This window comes from Quercus robur, chromosome 10 (assembly GCF_932294415.1).
Source record: "Quercus robur chromosome 10, dhQueRobu3.1, whole genome shotgun sequence".
Lineage (NCBI taxonomy): Eukaryota > Viridiplantae > Streptophyta > Magnoliopsida > Fagales > Fagaceae > Quercus > Quercus robur.
Window position 1 is genome coordinate 45,270,637 of NC_065543.1, and position 22,369 is coordinate 45,293,005.

The following is a 22,369-nucleotide window of genomic DNA, read 5'->3' on the forward strand; positions in this document are numbered from 1 at the left end:
AGCACTCGATAAAGATGCAAACAGACCACATTCCACAGTCTGTAGTGTGCACTATGCAGGTGAGAAACACCATTGTCGTTTCTGAGGTTTCTCTCTCTACTTTGATTATTTCCATTTCTAAAAGTCTATATATATTTTTCCAATATATTGGAGGCCCCAGTGATTGTGATATCTAATCTATCATATTTATATACCAATAGAACCACTTCCCTTTTTTTTAAAGTTATCTCTATCTAACCCAATAATCATAGTCACAAAACATAACGTCTAGAAATGATAAGAAGTCACATTCACATTTCTGGCTCGGAGTGAGAGAGAGTGCTACATGTGACAATACATGAGTGTGAGCTCTCTGCCAACTTGAGCATAAAAACAGAGCACACTCTGTTTTCTTATCATAAAAAAAAAAAAAAAAGGAAGGAAAGAACTTTGAGGTAATTCTGTGTGGCCATGGCAGCTCGCAGACTCTCCTCCTTGCTTTATCGCTCTCTTGCTGCTTCTTCTTCATCTGGGTCTGCTTCTCTGCTTTCCTCTCTAGGTGATGATGATGATGATGATGATAAATGATGCCTTTTCTTTAATTTTGTTGCCTTTTCTCTTTCTGTCTTTTTGGTTTCACTTGCTTTTATGTTTCCTTACATGACTGATAATTATAACATCTTTGTATCTTCATGACTTGTGTTTGGTGTCAAAATTTTTCTTCTACTTATTTTCATTTGTATAGAAGATAGTTTAGAAAGCCAAAAACTTTATTGTGTGAGAGAAAACAAGATAAAATTTTTTTGAATCTGAATAATTCCTTTTTTGCTTTTTGAAAAGTCTTTTTCACTGTATAAGGACTGAGAAAAAGGAATTGTATATAACTTTTGAGTAAGCCTGGCTTGGTTGAGGTTTTGACGATGAACAAGATCAATAAAGGACTAGAGTCAACAAGTCATGGTTTTTGAGAGATGGGGTTCCTTCTTATTTGGAAAGTTTATCTAGAATGATAGAGGAAACCTATTTTTCTATTTGGTGAATATAACAAGAAGGGAACGTGTAATTTGGTGTAGATTGGAAGCAAAACAGTTACCAAAATTCTTCTCCACCACTACATGCAATATTTAAGCCTTTTCCCTAGTTTTCCTTATTATTCTTTTGTTTTAGATTTGATTCTCACATCTTTTACCAAACTTGTTTGATGAAGTTATTTACAAAATTTGATCCTCAGGAAGAAGTTCTGGCTGTGGGAGAAGCATCCACAGGTTTAGCACAGCTGCAGCAGCTGAGGAATTAATCATTCCACCTGTTCAGATAAATTACACTCAGAATCTGATTAATGGGCAATTTGTAGATGCTGTATCAGGTAATTGTTATTATTTTTCTTTGAACAAGTTCTTTGTTTTTCATGGGGTACTTTTACTAATTGGTATTTTACAATATTTTTGTGACTGATGATTCCTGATGGAGCTAATCTTGGACATTCTATTGGTCGCAGGAAAAACATTTCCAACTTATGACCCTCGTACTGGGGAAGTGATTGCTCATATTGCTGAAGGTGATGCAGAAGATATCAACCGTGCTGTAGCCGCTGCCCGCAAGGCATTTGATGAGGGACCATGGCCAAGGATGACCGCTTATGTAAGAAGAATACGCCTCTGGTTTTGTTTTGCTATTCAATTAGTATGTGGGTGATTCCTAAATGTATACAAATTTTATGAAACATTTGCAAACAATATATGGGTTTCAGGAAAGATCAAGGATATTGTTGCGCTTTGCCGATTTGGTTGAGAAACACAGTGATGAGCTTGCTGCTCTAGAGACATGGAACAATGGGAAGCCTTATGAACAAGCAGCCAAATCTGAATTACCACTGTTTATACGGCTATTTCACTACTATGCTGGTCAGAACACTAAAGCTAATTCTATATTTTTGCTTTTATTTCAGAGTGCATTGTGTTTTTCTCTAATCATTTTTTTATTATAAATTATTCAGGCTGGGCAGATAAAATCCATGGACTAACAGTTCCGGCTGATGGAGATTATCATGTGCAAACATTGCATGAACCAATTGGAGTCGCAGGGCAAATCATTCCCTGGAACTTTCCTCTTGTCATGTTTGCTTGGAAAGTTGGGCCTGCTCTAGCATGTGGTAATACCATTGTCCTAAAGACAGCAGAGCAAACACCATTGACAGCACTCTTTGTGGCAAAGCTATTCCATGAGGTGGGCTTGTTGATTGTTTACGCATTATTTTTCTTTGCTTTGTTTGCTCAAGAATGATCTTGTAATTTATTCTGCATCCTTTGTGACAGGCCGGTCTTCCTCCAGGTGTTCTAAATATAGTTTCTGGCTTTGGTCCGACTGCTGGTGCAGCACTTGCCAGCCATATGGACGTGGATAAGGTATATTGGGATCACTAGTATTCAGGCTACATAAATTTATAGCTGATGAATCAGTTATATAGAGAGCAACTTAACCTGTTCCTTGAAATCATTTTTCTATTCCTGCCAATATTCATTGCCACACAGAGTCTGAGTCTGTGAAGATTCTGGCTAGCATATATTTCGTATCACTTGTCAAGGCCTTAAAACTACCGATCTGGGAAAACCTTTTTTATTTTGGACAATTGCACCACTTGTGTTGAAACTATTACCAATGCCTTTGCAGCTAGCTTTCACAGGATCAACTGATACTGGAAAGATTGTACTTGAATTGGCTGCAAGAAGCAATCTTAAGCCAGTAACACTAGAGCTAGGAGGGAAATCACCATTCATAGTATGTGAGGATGCTGATGTTGATAAGGCTGTGGAGCTTGCACACTTTGCTCTATTCTTTAATCAGGTTTGTTTAAGTGGTTTTCCACAGCTGGATTTGTAAGACGTGGATGCTTTATTTGAGAGATGAATGCTATACTGTCTCCAGGGGCAATGCTGCTGTGCTGGTTCTCGTACATATGTACATGAACGTGTACATGATGAGTTCCTAGAGAAAGCAAAGGCACGTGCTGTGAGGCGTGTTGTTGGTGATCCCTTCAAGAAGGGTGTGGAACAAGGTCCTCAGGTATGTACCTGAGGATGAAATGGTTGTCACATTCTTATTAATTCCAAAAATTCTGGTTTATCTATCTTTTGCTGTCCTTGGCAGTTTAAATTAGACCTTTAGTAAATTTCTCCAGTTCCTGATTCATAGTTTGACGTGGGAATAATACCCATGGCTTTCAATAATACAGCAGCCTTCTCTATTTTGTTTTGGCTCAATGGGATTGTGAATATAACAAAACCTAAGGACTTTTTAATTCAACTGAACATAAAAATCCATGGGAGTAATACATTTTTCAAAGGTGTTGAGACATGTTCTATTTCATCTTAGTCATGTAATGTCTAACAAATCAAGTGATGCTGTTTCTGGACCTTATGAAAATCCCAGATTGACACGGAGCAATTTGAGAAAGTCCTTAGATACATAAGAGCTGGAATCAAAAGCAATGCCACCCTTGAATGTGGAGGTGACAGATTTGGCTCCAAAGGCTACTTCATTCAGCCTACTGTCTTCTCAAATGTTCAGGTACTAATAATTCCTCTCCAATAATTTCTCTATTATGCATGAAATACCAAATGATGTAACATGAATTTGATATTTTCATCAATCAGGATGATATGTTGATAGCACAGGATGAGATCTTTGGCCCAGTGCAATCTATCTTCAAATTCAAGTGAGTCTTAAACTTCCTGCAATCTGCTAAAATTGTCATGAACACTTTCATCTTTTCCATATTCTAAGCTGATGCTATGGAAAAAACATATGTCCTGCCTGCAATGCTATATGGTCAACAGTAAAAAAACAAAGAACAAACAAAGGGCTACATTTAAAACACCATGAAAAAGAAAACTTAAAAACTGGTCTCTTTATGTACATGCCAACAAAAAAGAATAATGTACTTATTTGTGTTCATACTTAAAAGTCTCCTCCAAATTTTGTACTCTATACCAGGGATCTTGATGAAGTAATAAGAAGAGCGAATGCAACACGCTATGGTCTAGCTGCAGGAGTTTTTACGAAAAACTTGGACACTGCCAACACCTTGACCCGAGCTCTAAGAGCTGGTACTGTATGGATTAATTGCTTTGATGTGTTTGATGCGGCGATTCCTTTTGGTGGGTACAAGATGAGCGGTATAGGCAGGGAGAAGGGAATCTACAGCCTTAATAACTACTTGCAAGTCAAGGCTGTTATTACTCCTCTGAACAAGGCAGCATGGTTGTAAGTGTCTAAGTTCCGCCTTATTGTAATAGTCTCATTTATCCTAAATAAAGGAGAGCATACACAGGCCGGCTTGTAAAAATGCAAAGAAAGTATCAATTTCCCCAAGAAAACTTGCTTGTTTGAACTTGACTGCCCCAATGTTGCTGTTGCATCTTTGTCAAATCCTGGTGTTCAGTTGCCTAGAGTTGCTGCATGACATTTTGAGTGATGATGATGATGATGTTATTTTGTGCTATCTTTCTCATGTGAATGGTGTTGCACCTCTTCTACCGAGTGTGAAATTTATCATGTGGTTTATCTTTAACCTGACTGCAGTTATGGCTGACATTTTTTGAGGCAAATGCCATTGACTCATTGATGTCAGGCTTAAGACATTTATTAATCTTGCTTTCCAGTAAAAATTGTACACAAGGGTTGTTTACAGTTCAAAATGGAAAATAAAGTACGCCTCGTTGGTGCAGGATCTCTCCATTTTACTTAAAATTGAGAAAGGGCATTTTAAGGTTAAGATTTTATTTCTTAGATCTTATTATTTATAGAATTTCACAAACTCCCAAAAAGTGACTCAGTTAAATTTCCAACAGTGGAAAAACAAAGAGAGGCTGGGTTTGGATTTGGCTGAAACCCATGTTTTGAGTTCTGCGTTTTAACTTTTTTTTTTTTTTTTTTCTCCTGCAGGCGTTACTTTTAGGGGACAATAGCATTGTTAAACACTGTTTATATACTGTTTAACACTGTTTACAGATTAAAAAAATATTAAAAATGGGTCTCATAATACTATTCACACATTTAAAAATTATTTTGTTACAGTATTTTCAGTTTTTAGTTTTCAGTTTTCAGTTTCAGCAGTAATAAGTTCAATCCAAATAGACCCAGAGTATAATTTTCCTCTTCCTCTCATCCCCCTAGCCAAAAGTTTGTCGGGTGCAAGCACCGTGTGGGTCCAGCTCAAGTGCAAGCACTATGTGGGTCCAGCCCACTTGCTTGCCACTCTTGTCAAAGCTCATTTATGAGCTTGTCTTCTCAAGCCCACAAAGATTGCTCTTTGGTTTAATGCAAATCTGAGCATGCATGGGAAGGTCCAACTTCTCTTAATAAGAAGTGATGCAAAGCTTCCAAAGTCAGCATGCCATTCCTTGGACAGTGACATAGGCGTGTGAGACACGCTGAAACTGAAAAGAAGAAAAGAAAGAAAACAAAGGCCATTCGGCCTTGAGTGGTGAGATGAAGCACAAAGAGCAATTTGGCCATTTTTGTGTGAGTTCTAGAGTGAGCAAGAAACACAAAAGAGGGAGCTTCAGCTCAGAGGTGCAGTCTGAAAAGATGGAGAGAAACACAGTGAGAGTGTGAGAGAGTGAAAAAGACATTTTTCTTTTACTCAAGTTATACACAAGGAAAACAAATTGGTGGAGTTCTCATAGAGTTTTTGAGTGCTACAACCATAGAGAGTTGGAGTATTTGGAGGAAAATTTTGCTACTGGTTTTGTAGTGAGATTGTATTTACTCCTTGAGATTTATTTATTGTATATTCAATTTATTATGAACTCAAGTTTAGCATAAACTTGATAGTTGTAATCTCTATTTCATGGTAGATATTTTTCGAAACTGTCCTGTGATTTTTCCTTCTACACTAAAGGGTTTTCCATGTAAGATTTGGTGTTATTGTGTGATTATGTTTATGTGGTGCTTGTTGGAATTTTTTTTTTTGTTTCCATAATATTGTTATTGCTTGGTAGTCATTAATCTTAATTCACACATAGATATAGAGGGGATTAGGATTTTTCCCCAACAAGTGGTATTAGAATTGTGGGAGCCATTTGATCAATAGGCCCATTAAGGTCAGGATCGTTGGGCTTGTGGCCCATCCGAGGATGCATATCTACTCGAGGAGGCCAAGTCAGGTCATAAGGCAATTACCGAGGGGGGTGGTAGTCAATATCACGAGGGTAGAGTTCTGTATTCGTCTGAGGACGCTATACTCCTCGGCAGTATGCGTCCGAGGACAATCAGGATGAGGTCTTGTTGCAACCGGACCTCAGAATTATGTCACCACTGAAGATAGGATAACCGACCAAGGGTAAAAGGGAAAAGACGAACAAATATCTATAATTACAGCTGCCTCCGCATTAATGACCTCTCAACCAACTCTCTGGCCACATTAATGTGGAGGTGATACCTGAACAGTAAGGAGGCAATCTTACAGCTGCTTATAGGAAGTTCCAGGAGGTGCCAGATGGGATAGAAAGAAATCCTCCGAACCCAACCTACACGTGTATGGTGAGGATGAAACTTAAATGGTGGTATATAAACTGAAAGAAGAACACGCAAGAAAGGGGGGAACAAAAAAAAGAAAAGAAAGAGAACAGAGACAAAGGAAGAAGAGCGAAAAGAGAAAAAGAACTGTATCGATTACCAAAGAAAACGATCGTTGTACCAGCTCTGGGCCTTCAATATACGTGAGGGTGAATCTTTTTATTGTACAAAAGTTAACCTAGTTCTTTATACCCACGCTCTACAAATTATATTGTTTGGGGCCTATTTATATGCGAACCCAGTATCGCTTTGGGTTGCTGCAAATTGTGTCCCTACAAGAGCTTTTGGTTGCTTGGGTTTGACTGTCTTGTGTTGGATTAAATGGAGAATATGACCATGAATACTGTGGTTAAACTCTCAGCGTCGAATTATTCGATATGGAAGTCGATGATGGAGGATGTCCTTTATTGCAAGGATTTGCATGACCCTATTGAGGGTGATAGTGTCAAGCCTAGTGATATGTTAGATAAAGACTGAGAGAAATTAAATAGAAAAACTAGTAGGTGTATTAGACAATGCATCGATGTCGGTGTTTTTCACCTTGTGTCTTAGGAAACAAATGCAGATTTGGGAAAAATTAAGGAGTCTTTATGAAAGAAAGATAGCTTAAAATAAAGCTTTTATTGCTAGAAAACTTGTGAATTTGAAGCTTAAAGAGGGTAAGTCTATTGCCAAGCACCTTAGTGAGTTTCAAGACTTGGTTAATCAGATGGTTATAATGAAGCTAGTAATAGATGATGAGTTGCAAGCTTTATTGCTTCTGAGTTCCTTACCTGACAGTTGGGAGACTTTGGTAGTGTCACTTAGTAATTCTGTTTCGAATGGTGTGTTACAACTTGCCATGGTTAAAGATAGTTTGCTTAATGAAGAAACTAGAAGAAATGATATGGGCAAGGATATTGCACATGCTCTTGTCACAGAGAACAGGGGGAGAAGTAAGTTTAGAAATTCTAAAGGGCAAGGTAAATCTAGAAGTCGATTAGAGTCAAAAGGAAAATTCAAGTGCTTTTATTGTGATAAAGAAGGTCACATAAAAAGGCACTACAAGGTTTGGAAGAACAAACAAAAAGAGAATAAAAAAAAAGGGTGGATGATGAGAACACTGCTGCTGTTATAGTGTTGGAAGATGAGGTTCTAGTCATAGGACAAGATGATTGTTGTATAGTTTCAGATCCTTATGTTGAATGGGTGATTGATTCAGCTACTTCTTGCCATGTTACTCCTAGTAAGGAGTTATTCACTTCATACAAAGCGAGAAACTTTGGGAGAATGAAGATAGACAATGATAGTTATGCCGACATTGTGGGAATTGGTGATGTATGTGTTAGGGCTAACACTGGATACACCCTGATTTTGAAGGATGTGAGACATGTTCCGGATATTCGCCTAAATTTGATTTCCACTCATGTTCTTGATAAAGAAGGTTATGGCAATTATTTCCATGACGAAAAATGGAGGCTTAGTAAAGGATCATTGGTGTTTGCTAGAGAGAAAATTTGTTGTACATTTTACAAGACATGAGTAAAGTTGTGCAAGGATATTGTTAGTGCAACTCAGGAGAATTCTTCGCCTAACTTGTGGCATAGGTGGCTGGCTCACATGAGTGAAAAATGGTTGCAGATTTTGGCAAAGAAGTCTCTCATTCCCTTTGCCAAAGGTACATCACTAAATCCTTGTGACTTTTGTTTATTTGGTAAACAACATAGAGTTTCATTTAATATACCCTCTACTAAAATACTCAATGTATTAGATCTTGTTTATTCTGATATATGTGGTCTCATTGATGTTGAGACTTTAGGTGGCAATAATTATTTTGTTACATTTATTGATGATGCTTCACGAAAGGTATGGGTTTATGTTTTGAAAACTAACGACCAGGTTTTTGAGCACTTTAAGAAATTTCATGCCATGGTGGAAAGAGAAAGGGAAGCCTTTGAAATGTTTTCGTAGTGATAACAGAGGTGAATACACATCTAATGAATTTAAGAGTTACTACTCTGAGAAAGGCATTAGATATGAGAAAACAGTTCCTAGTACCCCATAGCAAAATGGTGTGACAGAAAGGATGAACCACACTATTGTTGATAAGATGTATGTTGAGAATGGCTAATTTGCCTCAGTCATTCTAGGGTGAAGTTGTTGTGACTGCTTGCTACCTAATTAATAGATCTCCATCAGTTCCTTTGGGTTTTGATGTTCCAGAAAGAGTATGGACAAGAAAAGATGTTTCTTACTCTCACTTGAGGGTATTTGGGTGCAAGACATTTGTACATGTGTCTAAGGAACAAAGATTAAAGCTTGATAGCAAATCCACTCCTTGTATATTTGTTGGATATTGAGATGCATAATTTGGCTACAAGTTATGGGATCCAAAAGAAAAGAAGATGATCAGAAGTCAAGATGTAGTTTTTCATGAGAATGAAAACTTGGCAGACTTTGAGAAAATTAAAAAGCCTAAAGCTCTAGTTGGAGGTGTTCTTGATCTTACACTTACTTCTTCTTCCTCAAATAATGCCACAAATAGGAAAGAGGTACAAGATGAGAATTATGGTGATGAACCAATTGAATTTGATGTTGATGAGCCAGCAGGTGTTGATGGTGATGATGTGACAAATACATATGGTGTTAAGTAGGAGGAGTAGCCTCCTCCACTAGTGATGGTAGAACCTCAGGTGAGAAGGTCTACTAGAGAGCATCATCCATTGACTAGATACCCCACTTCTGAGTATACTATGATTACTGAAGAGGGGGAGCTAGAAAGTTTTCAGGAAGTATAGTCTCATAAGGAAAGCAAAGCTGGTTGAAGGCTATGCATAAAGAGATGAATTCTTTGAACAAGAATAAGACTTATGACTTGGTGGAACTTCCTAAAGGCAAGAAGGTACTGAGAAACAAATGGGTGTTCAAGCTAAAAAAAGATGGTGACAAGTTAGTGAAGTATAAAGCTCGATTGGTGGTCAAGGGTTTCAGTCAGAAACAAGGGATTGATTTTGATGAGATGTTCTCTCCAGTAGTCAAGATGAGTTCCATTCAGGTAGTTTTGGGATTAGTAGCTAGCTTGGATCTTGAATTTGAGCAACTTGATGTGAAGACTGCATTTTTTTTTTCATGGTGATTTGAAAGAAGAAATCTACATGGATCAACTAGAGGGATTCAAAGTGAAAGGGAAAGAACACATGGTTCGCAAGTTAAAGCAGAGTTTGTATGGCTTGAAGTAAGCTCCAAGACAGTGGTACAAGAAGTTTGACTCATTCATGGTGGGTCACGGGTACACGAGAACAAATGCAGATCATTGTGTGTATGTTAGAAAATTTCTCAATGGTAAATTTGTTATTCTTCTACTATATGTAGATGGTATGTTGATAGTAGGACAAGATGCAGGTGTGATTGGAAATTTGAAAGACTTGTTCAAGTCATTTGATATAAAAGACTTGGGTCTAGCAAGGCAAATATTGGGTATGCAGATTCTACGTGACAGGAAAGCTAAGAAGCTATGGTTATTACAAGAGAAATATATTGAGCGGATTCTTGAAAGGTTCAATATGAAGCATGCCAAGCCAGTCAGTACACCTGTTGGTTCTCATTTCAAGTTGAGAAAGAGATCTTGTTCTTCATCAAAGAAAAAGAAGGGAGACATAGCATCAACCATTTATTCCTCAGTAGTTGGGAGTTTGATGTATGCTATGGTTTGCACACGACCAGATATTGCTCATGCAGTTGGTGTTGTTAGCAGGTTCATGGTTAATCCTGGTAAAGATCACTGGGAAGCAGTGAAGTGGATCTTCAGGTACTTGAGAGGTAGCTCTAAATTGTGCTTGACTTTTGGTGATTCTAAACCAGTTTTGGAGGATTATGTAGATGCAAATTGGGCAGGTGACTTTGATGGTAGGAAATCTACATCTGGGTATTTATTTACTTTTGCAGGGGGAGCTATATCATGGCAGTCAAGATTGCATAAGTGTGTTGCCTTATCTACAACTAAAGCTGCGTATATTGCAGCTAATAAAGCAGGTAAAGAGATGCTTTGGTTGAAACGGTTTCTCCAAGAATTAGGTTTGAAGCAAGATGGGTATGTAGTTAATTGTGATAGTTAGAGTGCTATAGACTTGAGCAAGAATTCTATGTACCATTCACGCTCGAAGCACATTGAGGTGAGATACAATTGGTTGAGATTAGTTGTTGAACAACAGTCATTTGAATTAGAGAAGATTCACACAGATGAAAATCCAGCTAACATGTTAACTAACTGAAGAGTTAGGTTGAAGATCTCCTTTGTAGTGGGCTGGAGGGGGAGATTGTTGGGTGCAAGTACCATGTGGGTCCAGCCCACTTGCTTGCCACTCTTGTCAAAGCTCATTTATGAGCTTGTCTTCTCAAGCCCACAAAGTTTGCTCTTTGGTTTAATGCAAATCTGAACATGCATGGGAAGGTCTGACTTCTCTTATGAGAAGTGATGCAAAGCTTCCAAAGTTAGCATGCCATTCCTTGGGCAGTGACTTAGGCGTGTGAGACACGTTGAAACTAAAAAGAAGAAAAGAAAGAAAATAGAGGCCATTCGGCCTTGAGTGGAGAGTTGAAGCACAGAGAGCAATTGGGCCATCTTTGTGTTGGAGTTCCAGAGTGAGCAAGAAACACAAAAGAGAGAGCTTTAGCTGAGAGGTGCAATCCGAAAAGATAGAGAGAAACACAGTGAGAGTGTGAGAGAGTGAAAAAGAAAAATGAGACATTTTTCTTTGCTCAAGTTACACACAAGAAAGATAAATTGGTGGAGTTCTCAAGGAGTTTTTGAGTGCTACAACCATGGAGAGTTGAAGTATTTAGAGGAAGATTTTGCTATTGAATTTGTGGTGAAATTGTATTTACTTCTTGAGATTTATTTGTTCTATATCCAATTTATTGTGGACTCAAGTTTAGCATAAACTTGATAGTTGTAATTTCTATTTCATAGTAGATATTTTTCGGAGCTACCCCATGGTTTTTCCCTCTACACTAGAGGGTTTTCCACATAAAATTTGATATTCTTGTGTGATTGTGTTTATGTGGTGCTCGTTGGAATTTTTTTTTTGTTTCCATAATATTGCTATTACTTAGTAGTTATTAATCTTAATTCACACATAGACAAAGAGGGGATTAGGATTTTTCCCTAACAAAGTTCATGTGAACACATCATAATATTGAAGTCTCTAGTTTTTGTTTATAAGCTTGGTCCATAAAACTTAATTAATAAATAAATAAATAAAATTATGAACACATCATAATTACTATATTTCTATGCAAGGATTTTAGTATAAATAAAATAGCCATAAAAATAAGAAAATAATGTCTTAAAATCTAAAAACTAAAAGTTATATAAAATATGAAAAAGTAACAAACCATCATTGAGGCTTTTTACCTTATTTTCTTACATACAATTTTTTTAGAGACTCACTTTTCCATCCCTTTTATAAACCCATAATTCGACTACTATATTAGACATCATGACTAACTAGCAAGTTTCAAATTGCAATGATTTTCTCACCTTTTTTTCCACATTGAAAGGCAGGCCCATTATGTTTAACTTGGAGATATGGATCTACAAGAGCTAGAGACGTGCTATTAACTGAGACCTGTGTGACCTTTCCTTTATGTGGTTGTGGTTGTGGTTGTTGGCATTCAGATTCAGTATTCACCCCGAGTGAATTTATAAAGAAATCAAGGCGACAAGCTTGTTAAAACAAGAATGGGATTCAATGTACAAATCAATGGCCTAGACAAAAACCCGAGTTGCTCTCATATAGGACCTTGTCTCAGAGAGAGAGAGAGAGAGAGAGAGAGAGACACTGACTACTCAGTCTATGTCAAGATAATTATACCATCCTCACGAGTGAGTGTGGTGCAGCAGTGTGAATCTCTCCATAAGACCCATCACTTCGAACTAAGTACCAAGAAGTCTTTGAGTTCGAGACACTGACTACTCAGTCTATGTCAAGATAATTATACCATCCTCACGAGTGAGTGTGGTGCAGCAGTGTGAATCTCTCCATAAGACCCATCACTTCGAACTAAGTACCAAGAAGTCTTTGAGTTCGAGTAAACATGCAAGTCGGTGAGTACATATAGAACCTTGTATTATCCATATATAATTGTTGATAATTGTGAAAGTTCAAAAACGTGTATAAACACCTTTGAACGTTTAGACCCCTAAATTACAACTTAACCAATACAAGCAATATGTCAAACAACTAGTGTGTGGAAACTTAACATATGCTATAATATGAAGTTGGTAAAAACTATCTAAGCCGAAACAAAACACAATCCACAACAGATAATAAAAAGGCAAAGATAGAGATGAAGGAAGATGCAAACACAAAGACAACACGCGATGTGTTATCGAAGAGGAAATCGAAGCCCTCGGCGTAAAACCTCTCCGCCGCCCTCCAAGCGGTAAACAATCCACTAGAAAATACAATTGAGATACATGGACAGCAATAGACCCTCCAAGCCTAATCTACCCAGTGCACCTAAGCCCTCCAAGCTTCTTGCTCCAACGAGGTTGCGCCGAACCTTTTTCTTTTCTAGCTTCCAGGATTCCGCTACTAGACCGTAGCATCAACCAATGAAGATTGGTTCCTTCCTAACTGCTTCCCAGAAATCCAAACAGCTCTCTCACAGTAATGATAATGGTGAGAATCAGGTTTGGTATAATGCTTTTCAAGGATTTGACAATGGAGAGGAAGAGAGTTGAGGAATTTATAGAGACTCTAAGGTATAAATTGTGGGTGAATCAATCTTATTTTTCTTTAGGGTTTCTCTCTCAAAATTTTCTCTGGAAGCTCTCTTACAATCGTGGGTAAAAGGGGTATTTATACTGGAGTGGGAGAGGAATGTGAAATGTCAGGTTTTACAAAACAGGGGTGGCTCGCGGCTTGACCAAGTCGCGAGATCCAGTCGCGAGATAACCATATGGCCAGTTGTCCTGTTTTGTCCTGTAGTGCTCCGGCTTGCATGACTGTTCACCTTCCAGCATGCTTGGCACGTGTGCTGCATCTGGCGGCTTGTAGCCGCGAGTCACCCGCGAGGCCCAGCCGCGAGTCTCTATTTTCTTGCATACTCTTGAGCAATCTTCACTTTATCTCACTCACTACCTTTACATCAAACCCACCTAAATACAGGGTTACTAAATGCTGAATTACAAGCAAATTTGGCACAGAATAAAGCCAATTAGATGGTTGAATAAATTCAACCTTACAAATTGTACTATCAATAAGTACACAAATAATTTCTCCCTAAAAAAAAAAAAAATTGCACAAATAATTTAGCACCTATTTAGTTGGCAAATTATTAATGGTAAATAACAAAATGATGTTAATGATAAGCCTAGAAACCAGTAAAAGCTTGTCAACTCAATTGTTATGGAAAAAGTTTTGAATATTGTTTTGTATGTAGCATTGCTCTTGTACTATACTAGAAGCCCCTAAAGTTTTGATATTTTTGTAATAGTAAGATTGTTACATTGATTGTGTTGAAACTAGAAAAGGAGAAGCAAAAAAGAGAGATAGAATATTAGGGTTATATGATTTGACTTAACGACCTATGTCCACAATGAAAGCCTTTGATGCATAGTTATTAAACCCAACCAGGCCCAACAGGTCGAACTAGTAACCCATTGAACTGGTACCTAAGTCAATCTGGTTGTTTAATGGGACTACTTATGCAATTGAATTGGTAAAACCTGATAAAACCTAGAGGGTTTTTTGTGACTTGTGCAATCTAGACAAGTTGTTTCTAAACAAGACATAATGAAAATAGAAATTTTATAATGAGATTGATGTTATGTTGGACTTTTTAATGAAGATATATAGAGCTTCAAGTTTTAGCTTAGATCATAATCCATGGGATTTGAGTACAACCAATGAGATATGTAATATGAATAGAATGAGATTTTAAATTATCAGATATACTAATTTTTTAGTTAATGTTATAGGATTTTATTTAGTAAAGAATTAACTGTTATTCTATGACATCCTATTAATTTATGTTTTCTAGTGTTGTTGCTTTTGGAATCTTGATTTTGAATTATATAGGTGGCTAGTTTTAAGATTTAATTTTAATTAGTTATTTATGTATTTCCATTTTTCAATTTGCATATTTATTTTATGAGTTCTCAAACTTATTTTTATATTTTTTATCTTTTATTTTCCCTTGTAGTTCAACCAATAATCTAATGACCCAGCTCCTAAATCGGGTTAAAATCTGATCCAAGTTTAATAACCATGCCTTGACGACTACATTTTTTTTTATATAAACTCAGATGTATTTACAATGAACCATAATATAGTATATATAAAGACTATTGAGGCTAAAGTTAGGTGTACATGAGCTTACAAAATAATTGGGCCTCTTGGCCATTACACATAATTAACTAAATAACCTAATATCTATAACAGATAAAATAGTAAGACAATGATTAAGTTCTAACTTCTTTTTTTGATTCAATTGAGTTCTGACCTTAATTAGTATGGTTCTTGGCTTTTTACATGCCAAACAGAGCAATGATTGGAAGCTCCTCTCACGGTAAGTGGCTAAAAATCATTTGTATGCACTTATTATATTTATGTTTCTTTTTAAAATAGATAGATAATAGGAGAGAAGATCAGAAGAAATGAGATTTAAACTATAGACACGACACACTATAAAAGGTTCCATTATTACTAGATTATCAGTTGCAGTACACCCAATTAACATTGTAGTTAATATTTAGTAATTTTATACATGTCACTTTAGTTGTTATTGCATAATTATCATAGGTGATCACGTTATGATATGGTATACCCCTTGCACATACAATAACCCACATTATGGGTAGTTGTGGCTGTCTATAGATATTGTGACTCACATTATATTATGTGATCACCATTCTAACGAAATTGCTATCAACATTTGGGACCAATAGTTACTATATCTTTATCTTAATTAAGGACGAGTCAAAAAGTGATCAAGGTAGGTTTCAAAACTTGCATTTAGAGCCTTTAATAGCTTTTACTTTGTGAACCTGTCAAACTCTCAATCCATCCTTGCGACTTGGGCAAGCCAATTGAACCATTGGTTTTATGTCTTTATTATATGATCGAGACGCGTAGATATGTTATGCATACTGACTTATATTATCACAAAGGTAAGGTTTATTGCACGACTCTTATCTTGTCTTGGCATTATTTATTACTTCTATTGTTGTCCATTCACATCTTGTTTCCTCCGAAAACAACCTGAAACGGTTAAATAGATATTTTTATTAAAAAAAAAAATCTAAAGAATAATTTATTGATCATATAATATATATTAAAAAAAAAAAATTCAGGGTGCCATTAGTTAAAATTTATAAATAGCTTCTTATTTATTTGTTTATAAATAAATATAGAAAGAAGTGGGATGATTTTCAAAAGTCAGGAGGCCATGCTCCCTTTTCAGGGTTGGCTTGATACAATTTGAGTTATAATGCACAAATTTTGAGTAGGGTATTTTTTATTATTATATATATTTAAAATCAATTTAAAATTAAAATTTTGTACTTACGTTTTATTATCATTTACTGATTTACTTTTCAATTGATAAAATAATTAATCGATTTAAAACAAGAATAATAGAATCTAGTTTATCATAGCCACTATTATGACTTCAATTAGTAGTAGAATTACCCAACATAACCAACCGATCTAAAGAAAGAATTTAACACATAAGTCGATAAATTAACACTAACTATACCAATATCAATTTATATAGAAGGGAAAAATCTATTGCACATAGTGCGTTTTACACACTGCAAAAATAAATTGAAAACATGACGTTAAGTTACGTTTTCAAAGATGAAAGCGTTAGTATATTTGAACAGTGTGTATTGCACACATGGTATGTAATAAACATTGCTCTATATAGAAAGTCTAATAATGTCATGATCTAGTTTCTCAGCAAAAGAAAAATTTTCATGATCTAGTTGTAAAATTTAAAAAGTAAAAGAGTTTTAATTTAAGAGAGAGAGAGTTTTACTTTGAGAGAGAGAGAGAGTTTATGAAGCCTGGAATCTCTCACTAGATCATAGATTCAAAGTATAACGAATTTCTCTCAAACAGTGAATTGGCTGCGCTTGCCGACGAACCTGTAGCAGAACTTGGGTGGTAGGTGCGAGAAGGCAAAAAGTATTGAGACAAAGTAAGCTAATATCCCATTCATAATAAACTATATTATTATATATTTCTCAGTCAAATTATAGTGATGTAGGAAAAACGAGCGCGTTATATTTGTCAAAAAATAATTGGTCCACGTTAACAAATATGTTCCATCTCATTAGTCAGCATCATGCTTAATTTGTTTAGATGAAGAATCACCAGCATTTTTTGAAGGATTAAGGGCCACATATAAGAACGATTTGTCAAAGTTCCAGCTTTGAATGAGCAATTAGATTTAGATATGCATGTGTGGTTGTAGTTAGCTCAACTGATAATGTCTTTAATAGTTGAATAAAAGATACGAGGTTCAATCTCTGTTTATATTAAAAATTAATTAGTGTCTTAGTATGATGATAAAAAGTACAGTTATAAAAAAGATCCCATAAGTTTGAAACTCTATTAAAAAAAAAAAAAAAAAGATTTAGATATGCATGAGATATGGACCCAAATGACTTTACTCTATATAAACGTGACACAACCACATGATCTGTACAATTTTCACTAAAATTTATGTAATGGGTTTATGTTTAGTCTTATTTTCCCACCATGCTTGGATGAATGGTTGTTTCTTATAAGGATTGTTTTTTTCGTTATGCATATGATTGCGAAGTGATTATGATTTGTGAGATTAATTAGTATTTGCAGCTTAGTTGTCAATTGTTCATATCTAGTTGTAAAATTAATGATTTTGTAAAAAAGAAATTAATATTTTATAAGAGTAACGTTGAGTACTATCATACAAATATTAAAAGAAAAATTGAAACTACAATCCACCAACCCTTTAATGTCACGTACCATACATAAAGTCATAATCATGCACCAGCATGCTTAACATCACCATCTTCCACCGACCGTAGATAGCTAATTTATCCATGCCTTCGTTCTAGCTGAGTAAGTGTTATGCAAGACATCAGAGTTGCCTATTAGTTTTTCTTAATATATATTCAATTCACTACTTTCAATAACATTTTCAAATTCCTATAAAAAAAATAATTTTAGTTATTTCAAATAATGAAAAGATTTTTTTTCCCTTTAATATGATAGAATTTCAATCTATAATATTTGCTCTATGATATTAACTAGTTTTGATGTAGGTGGTGTTCAAACTCGGAATCTCATATTCAAAAGACAAGAAACTATATTAATTATAAGTTAACCGGAATCTTATGAAAGATTGTTTTAAACAGCGTTTCTAAATATAGCGAAATTAAAAATTCTATTGGATAGATTGCTTTTTATTTAATACAACATCGTACAGTACACTGAAAGTGTTATAAGTATAATACCATTTTAAAATGTTACCTTAGACAAAACTATAAACTAGTATATTGCATGAACTGTACATGTAAGACTTAACTATTAGTTTAGAACAGTTTAGCAAAAAAAAAAAAAAACTATTAGTTTAGAACATAATTTGGAAATAAGACAATCTTAGAATCTTTTTCTCACAATACGCAAAATGCTTAAATGCAAGCAAAACTTGATCTTTAACCATACATGTATGATGGACCATTTAATTAAAATCCGAGTTATAGCTAGGAGCAGAAACGTAGAACTACTAAAACTGTAACAGTTCATCTGTGCATGTAACACTAGTTCTGGAAAAGTAGTAGGTAAGTAAAGCTGAAATTATAAGAATGGAGACAAAACTAGCACCATCTTTAATACTGTTTAAGCATGTTTAACAGCTAATAACATATTAAAATAATACCCAGATATTTATACTGATAAGTTTTCCTTCTCAGTAAAGGTTACACACTTTGCCAGTAGTATTTTGTTACATAATTTGAAAAATGATCTGTTCAGCTGTTTAGTTAAAAAATTAATTAAGGTTAAATAATCACTTTCACAAAACTATTAGTTGCCTATAAACCCACCAATTTTTCTCACTTCAATTGGAAATGTCATCAAGTTACCACAAAATGTGGCAAAGTATGTGTATGCAACTATCAACTATGCATACTTTTTTTATTTTTTGATGGTCAACTATGCATACTTTCTCTCTTTACTTCTTGAAGCAGAAAATACACGTATTTTTGCTTAAAAAAATCAATTACTATATGATGATATATCCTTTCTCAAAAAAAAAAAAAAAAAATGATGATATATCCTAGTCAGCTTACGTTGCTTTGAATCCTTGGAAATCCCTATACCCTAGGCACCATGTCACTCCCCAATACGTCCACGTTTCAGTGTCGGTTTTAGGGACCCACAAGCCCATCACTTGAGGGTAACAGACAAACGGGTCCCTCCGTACTGACCCAGAAAACAAAATCCAAATTATTACTTCAGTTTTTTCATAAAATGGGCAAGATCCAAGAAGCAACACCTGCCCAATCCCACATCTCCACGTGTGCATAACACGTGTTGCCTTATTCTTTTTTTGAGAAACCCGTGTTACCTTATTCAGTTGCCAAAATCTATCCACTCCAGTCACCCTCGAAGTCAACACCAAACACCATGACCTGCCACGTGTCCCCCTTAGATTTTATGCAGCCCACATTTCTCTATATAAACCAACCCAATGATAGATTGAGATTTGTATGTCAAGATAAAAACAGAGAAACATCTATGCTCTTAAAACAGAGTAAAAACAGAGCAAAACCAGAGCTCCCCTGTTTTTAATTCTCAAATTGCTATGATTCAAAGTTTCAGTCGGAATGATCGCCGGGTTTTAAAGCTTCCGGCGGTTCACCCTTGTGAAGGTGTATCCCCAGAGACACTTTTGAGCTCTTTGATCACTCTCTCAAGCAGCATATGCAATTACCAATCCAAGTTCTTTGCTACACAGCGTCGAAATGCCAGAGAAACAATTCGTGAAATCGGGATTCTTCGTATGTTTTTCGAGGAAATTCAAGACCGGAGTTTAACATTATCTTATTCCAGTGTGCTCTGCTTCTCTGAGCTCCACCTTACATTCCAGAAAATTCAGTTCTTATTCGAAGATTGCACGCGGGAAGGCGCTCGGCTTTGGATGCTAATGAAGTCCGAATTTGTCACCACGCAATTCCGGGTGCTTATACGGGAGGTAGCAACAGCTCTTGATGTTATGCCATTGAATTTAATCGATGTTGGTGAGGAAGTGAAGGAATTTGTTGAATTAGTAGCTAAGCAAGCGTCGAAGGCCAAGTTTGAGCTCGACCCAGATGACGAACAGAGAGCAAGACTAGTTCTTTCAATATTGAATCAGTTTGAGAAGGGAATTGAGCCAGAGTTTCAAGCTATAAAGCAGGTTCTTGATTATCTTGGTATTAAGAGATGGAGTGATTGCAACAACGAAGTCAAATTCTTGGAAGAACAAATTGGCTTCCAATGCTCTGACTCCGACGAGAAAGAGGTTCCATTTCTAGGCAGCTTGGTGGGGTTCATGAACTACTGCAGGGCAGTGGTGTTTGAAGAACCGGATTATCGAAACGCCAATCAAATGGTCAATTCGGAGGCGATTAGTTGCTTGAATCCTGAGGACTTTCGGTGTCCAATTTCGCTGGAGCTAATGATTGATCCAGTTACTGTGTCGACTGGTCAGACTTATGATCGTTGTTCAATTCAGAAATGGCTCAAAGCTGGAAATATGCTCTGTCCCAAAACAGGGAAGAGGCTAACGAACACAGAGTTGGTCCCCAATACCTCACTCCGAAAGCTTATCCTGCAGTTCTGCAATGACAAAGGCATTTCGCTTGCCAAGTCAAGAGGCCAGAGTCATGACATAACAAGGACTATTGCACCGGCTAGTCCCGTGGCCGCGGAAGCTATGAGGTTCCTTTCTAAATTTCTTGCTAGAAAGCTGGTTTTTGGAACAACTGAGCAGAAAAACAAGGCTGCTTATGAGATTCGTTTGCTTGCAAAATCGAACATTTTCAATCGATCTTGTTTGATAGAAGCCTGCACAATCCCGTCTTTACTAAACCTTTTGTCTTTGAACAACATGTCAACACAGGAGAATGCTATTTCAGCCTTGTTGAAGCTCTCAAAGCATACTATTGGCAAGAGAGAGATAATTGAAAATGGGGGATTGAAACTAATTCTCGAGGTGCTTAAAAAAGGGCCGAGTTTAGAAGCGAAGCAGACTGCGGCTGCCATATTGTTTTACCTTTCTTCAGTGAAAGAGTACAGGAAATTGATCGGAGAAGCACCCGAGGCAATCCCGAGTTTAGTAGAGCTTATCAAGGAAGGGACTAGTTGTGGAAAAAAGAATGCTGTGGTCGCAATTTTTGCTCTTCTTTTATCACCCAAGAACAGCAAAAGAGTGCTTGAAGCTGGGACTGTTCCATTGCTGATTGATATTTTAGCTTCTTCAGACAAAGCCGAGCTTGTCACAGACACTTTAGCAGTTATTGCATCACTGGCTGAGAATGCTGAGGGTGCAGTGGCTATTCTTCAAACTTCTTCTTTGCCTCTAATCACTAAGACTTTGCAGTGTTCCACATCAAAGGCAGGGAAAGAGTATTGCATTTCAACTTTGCTATCGTTGTGTACCAATGGTGGAGTAGAGGCTGTTGCTGTTTTAGCCAAGGACCCTTCTCTAATGGCTTCTTTGTATGCAAATTTAACAGATGGAAACTCTCATTCAAGCAAGAAAGCTCGCTCACTCATGAAAATTCTGCATAAGTTTCATGAGACAAGCACTTCTGAATTGATGGCTTCTGCAGTTCCACACGAACGATCTGTTCATGTTTGGTAGATTTAGTTAAATTTTCCCAAAAATTTTTCCTATGCGTTCTTGTAAATACACACATCCAATTCTGGTGTGAGAATGTTTGATTTAATTCTTTTGGCTTTTCATTTTAAATATATGAAATTAGCTCAGTTTTTTCAGAAGCTAATTTCTATGTCAGCCTTTGTTTTTATACAAGGCATACATGTAATCTTTGATTCTTTGTAATGATAAATAAATGGTGTGAGAAAATTTATGAGGATTATTGAATTTGTTTGAGCAGAGTCTAGATGTCTAATGCTATTCAATCTCCTAAATTCCAGTCCTACTTTACTAATTAGTCTTAGCCTAGCAGTAGCAGTCACATTCAGAACTGTTATGGCTTTGTCCTTTTTTTTCTTTTTTTTTGGGTAAGTGTTTATGCAGGGGTTAGAACCCCTGAGCTCAAAGTCATTAGGATGACTAGGTACCACTTGGGCCAGTAGGCCCAGTGGTTGTTATGGGCTTGTCTAGAACTTACTAGATGGATGTTTGTGCATTTATACTCTCCGTGAGTCCCATTAGGAAATGCATAGGAAATTTCTAAATGGGCAAGAAGATTGGGAGTAGTTCTAACCAATTTGTTACTATGACATCAACATTCTTAGTCTCAACCCATCTCTCATTGATTAGATACTGACACTTCAACTTACCTTTTTTTTCTCCCAAAAAAAAAAAAAAAAATCTGGTTCTTCAGGATAAGCTCACTCAATAATCTGGGAGTTCTAGGCTGTTTGGGATTTAATGAACTAATATATTTGCGATTAAATGGCTTGATTACCATATTACCAAATTCACAAGATTTAGAGGTGTGCATGGAATGGATTGGTTGAATTTGAAGTATTTTTTAATCCAATCCAACCATTTTAGATTGAGAAATCCTCAATCCAACTCAACCTATGGTTGTTATAAAAAC

General features: G+C 36.3%; 2 protein-coding genes across 2 annotated transcripts; both read left to right on the forward strand.

Annotated features, from left to right (window-relative positions):
• The first annotated feature begins 288 nt into the window (after window positions 1-288).
• Window positions 289-4,705, forward strand: LOC126703609 (aldehyde dehydrogenase family 2 member B4, mitochondrial). The gene is made up of 11 exons (XM_050402632.1): window positions 289-538; window positions 1,211-1,345; window positions 1,478-1,620; window positions 1,730-1,883; window positions 1,976-2,205; window positions 2,295-2,384; window positions 2,650-2,823; window positions 2,905-3,042; window positions 3,409-3,546; window positions 3,633-3,694; window positions 3,973-4,705. Exons 1-11 carry the CDS (start codon window positions 451-453, stop codon window positions 4,244-4,246), a joined length of 1,626 nt encoding a protein of 541 aa, XP_050258589.1. The 5' UTR covers window positions 289-450; the 3' UTR covers window positions 4,247-4,705.
• Window positions 4,706-19,293: 14,588 nt separating this feature from the next.
• LOC126702228 (U-box domain-containing protein 19-like) lies at window positions 19,294-21,679 on the forward strand. Its single transcript, XM_050400890.1, has one exon. It carries the CDS (start codon window positions 19,399-19,401, stop codon window positions 21,439-21,441), a length of 2,043 nt encoding a protein of 680 aa, XP_050256847.1. The 5' UTR covers window positions 19,294-19,398; the 3' UTR covers window positions 21,442-21,679.
• The last annotated feature ends 690 nt before the right edge of the window (window positions 21,680-22,369 follow it).

Bases quoted from the DNA above. Each gene is read 5' to 3' on its own strand.
- LOC126703609 (XM_050402632.1), top strand. From the start codon at position 451: ATGGCAGCTCGCAGACTCTCCTCCTTGCTTTATCGCTCTCTTGCTGCT. The intron at 2,385-2,649 runs GTATATTGGGAT...ATGCCTTTGCAG, and splicing joins GCCATATGGACGTGGATAAG to CTAGCTTTCACAGGATCAAC. The intron at 3,695-3,972 runs GTGAGTCTTAAA...ACTCTATACCAG, and splicing joins CAATCTATCTTCAAATTCAA to GGATCTTGATGAAGTAATAA.
- LOC126702228 (XM_050400890.1), top strand. From the start codon at position 19,399: ATGATTCAAAGTTTCAGTCGGAATGATCGCCGGGTTTTAAAGCTTCCG.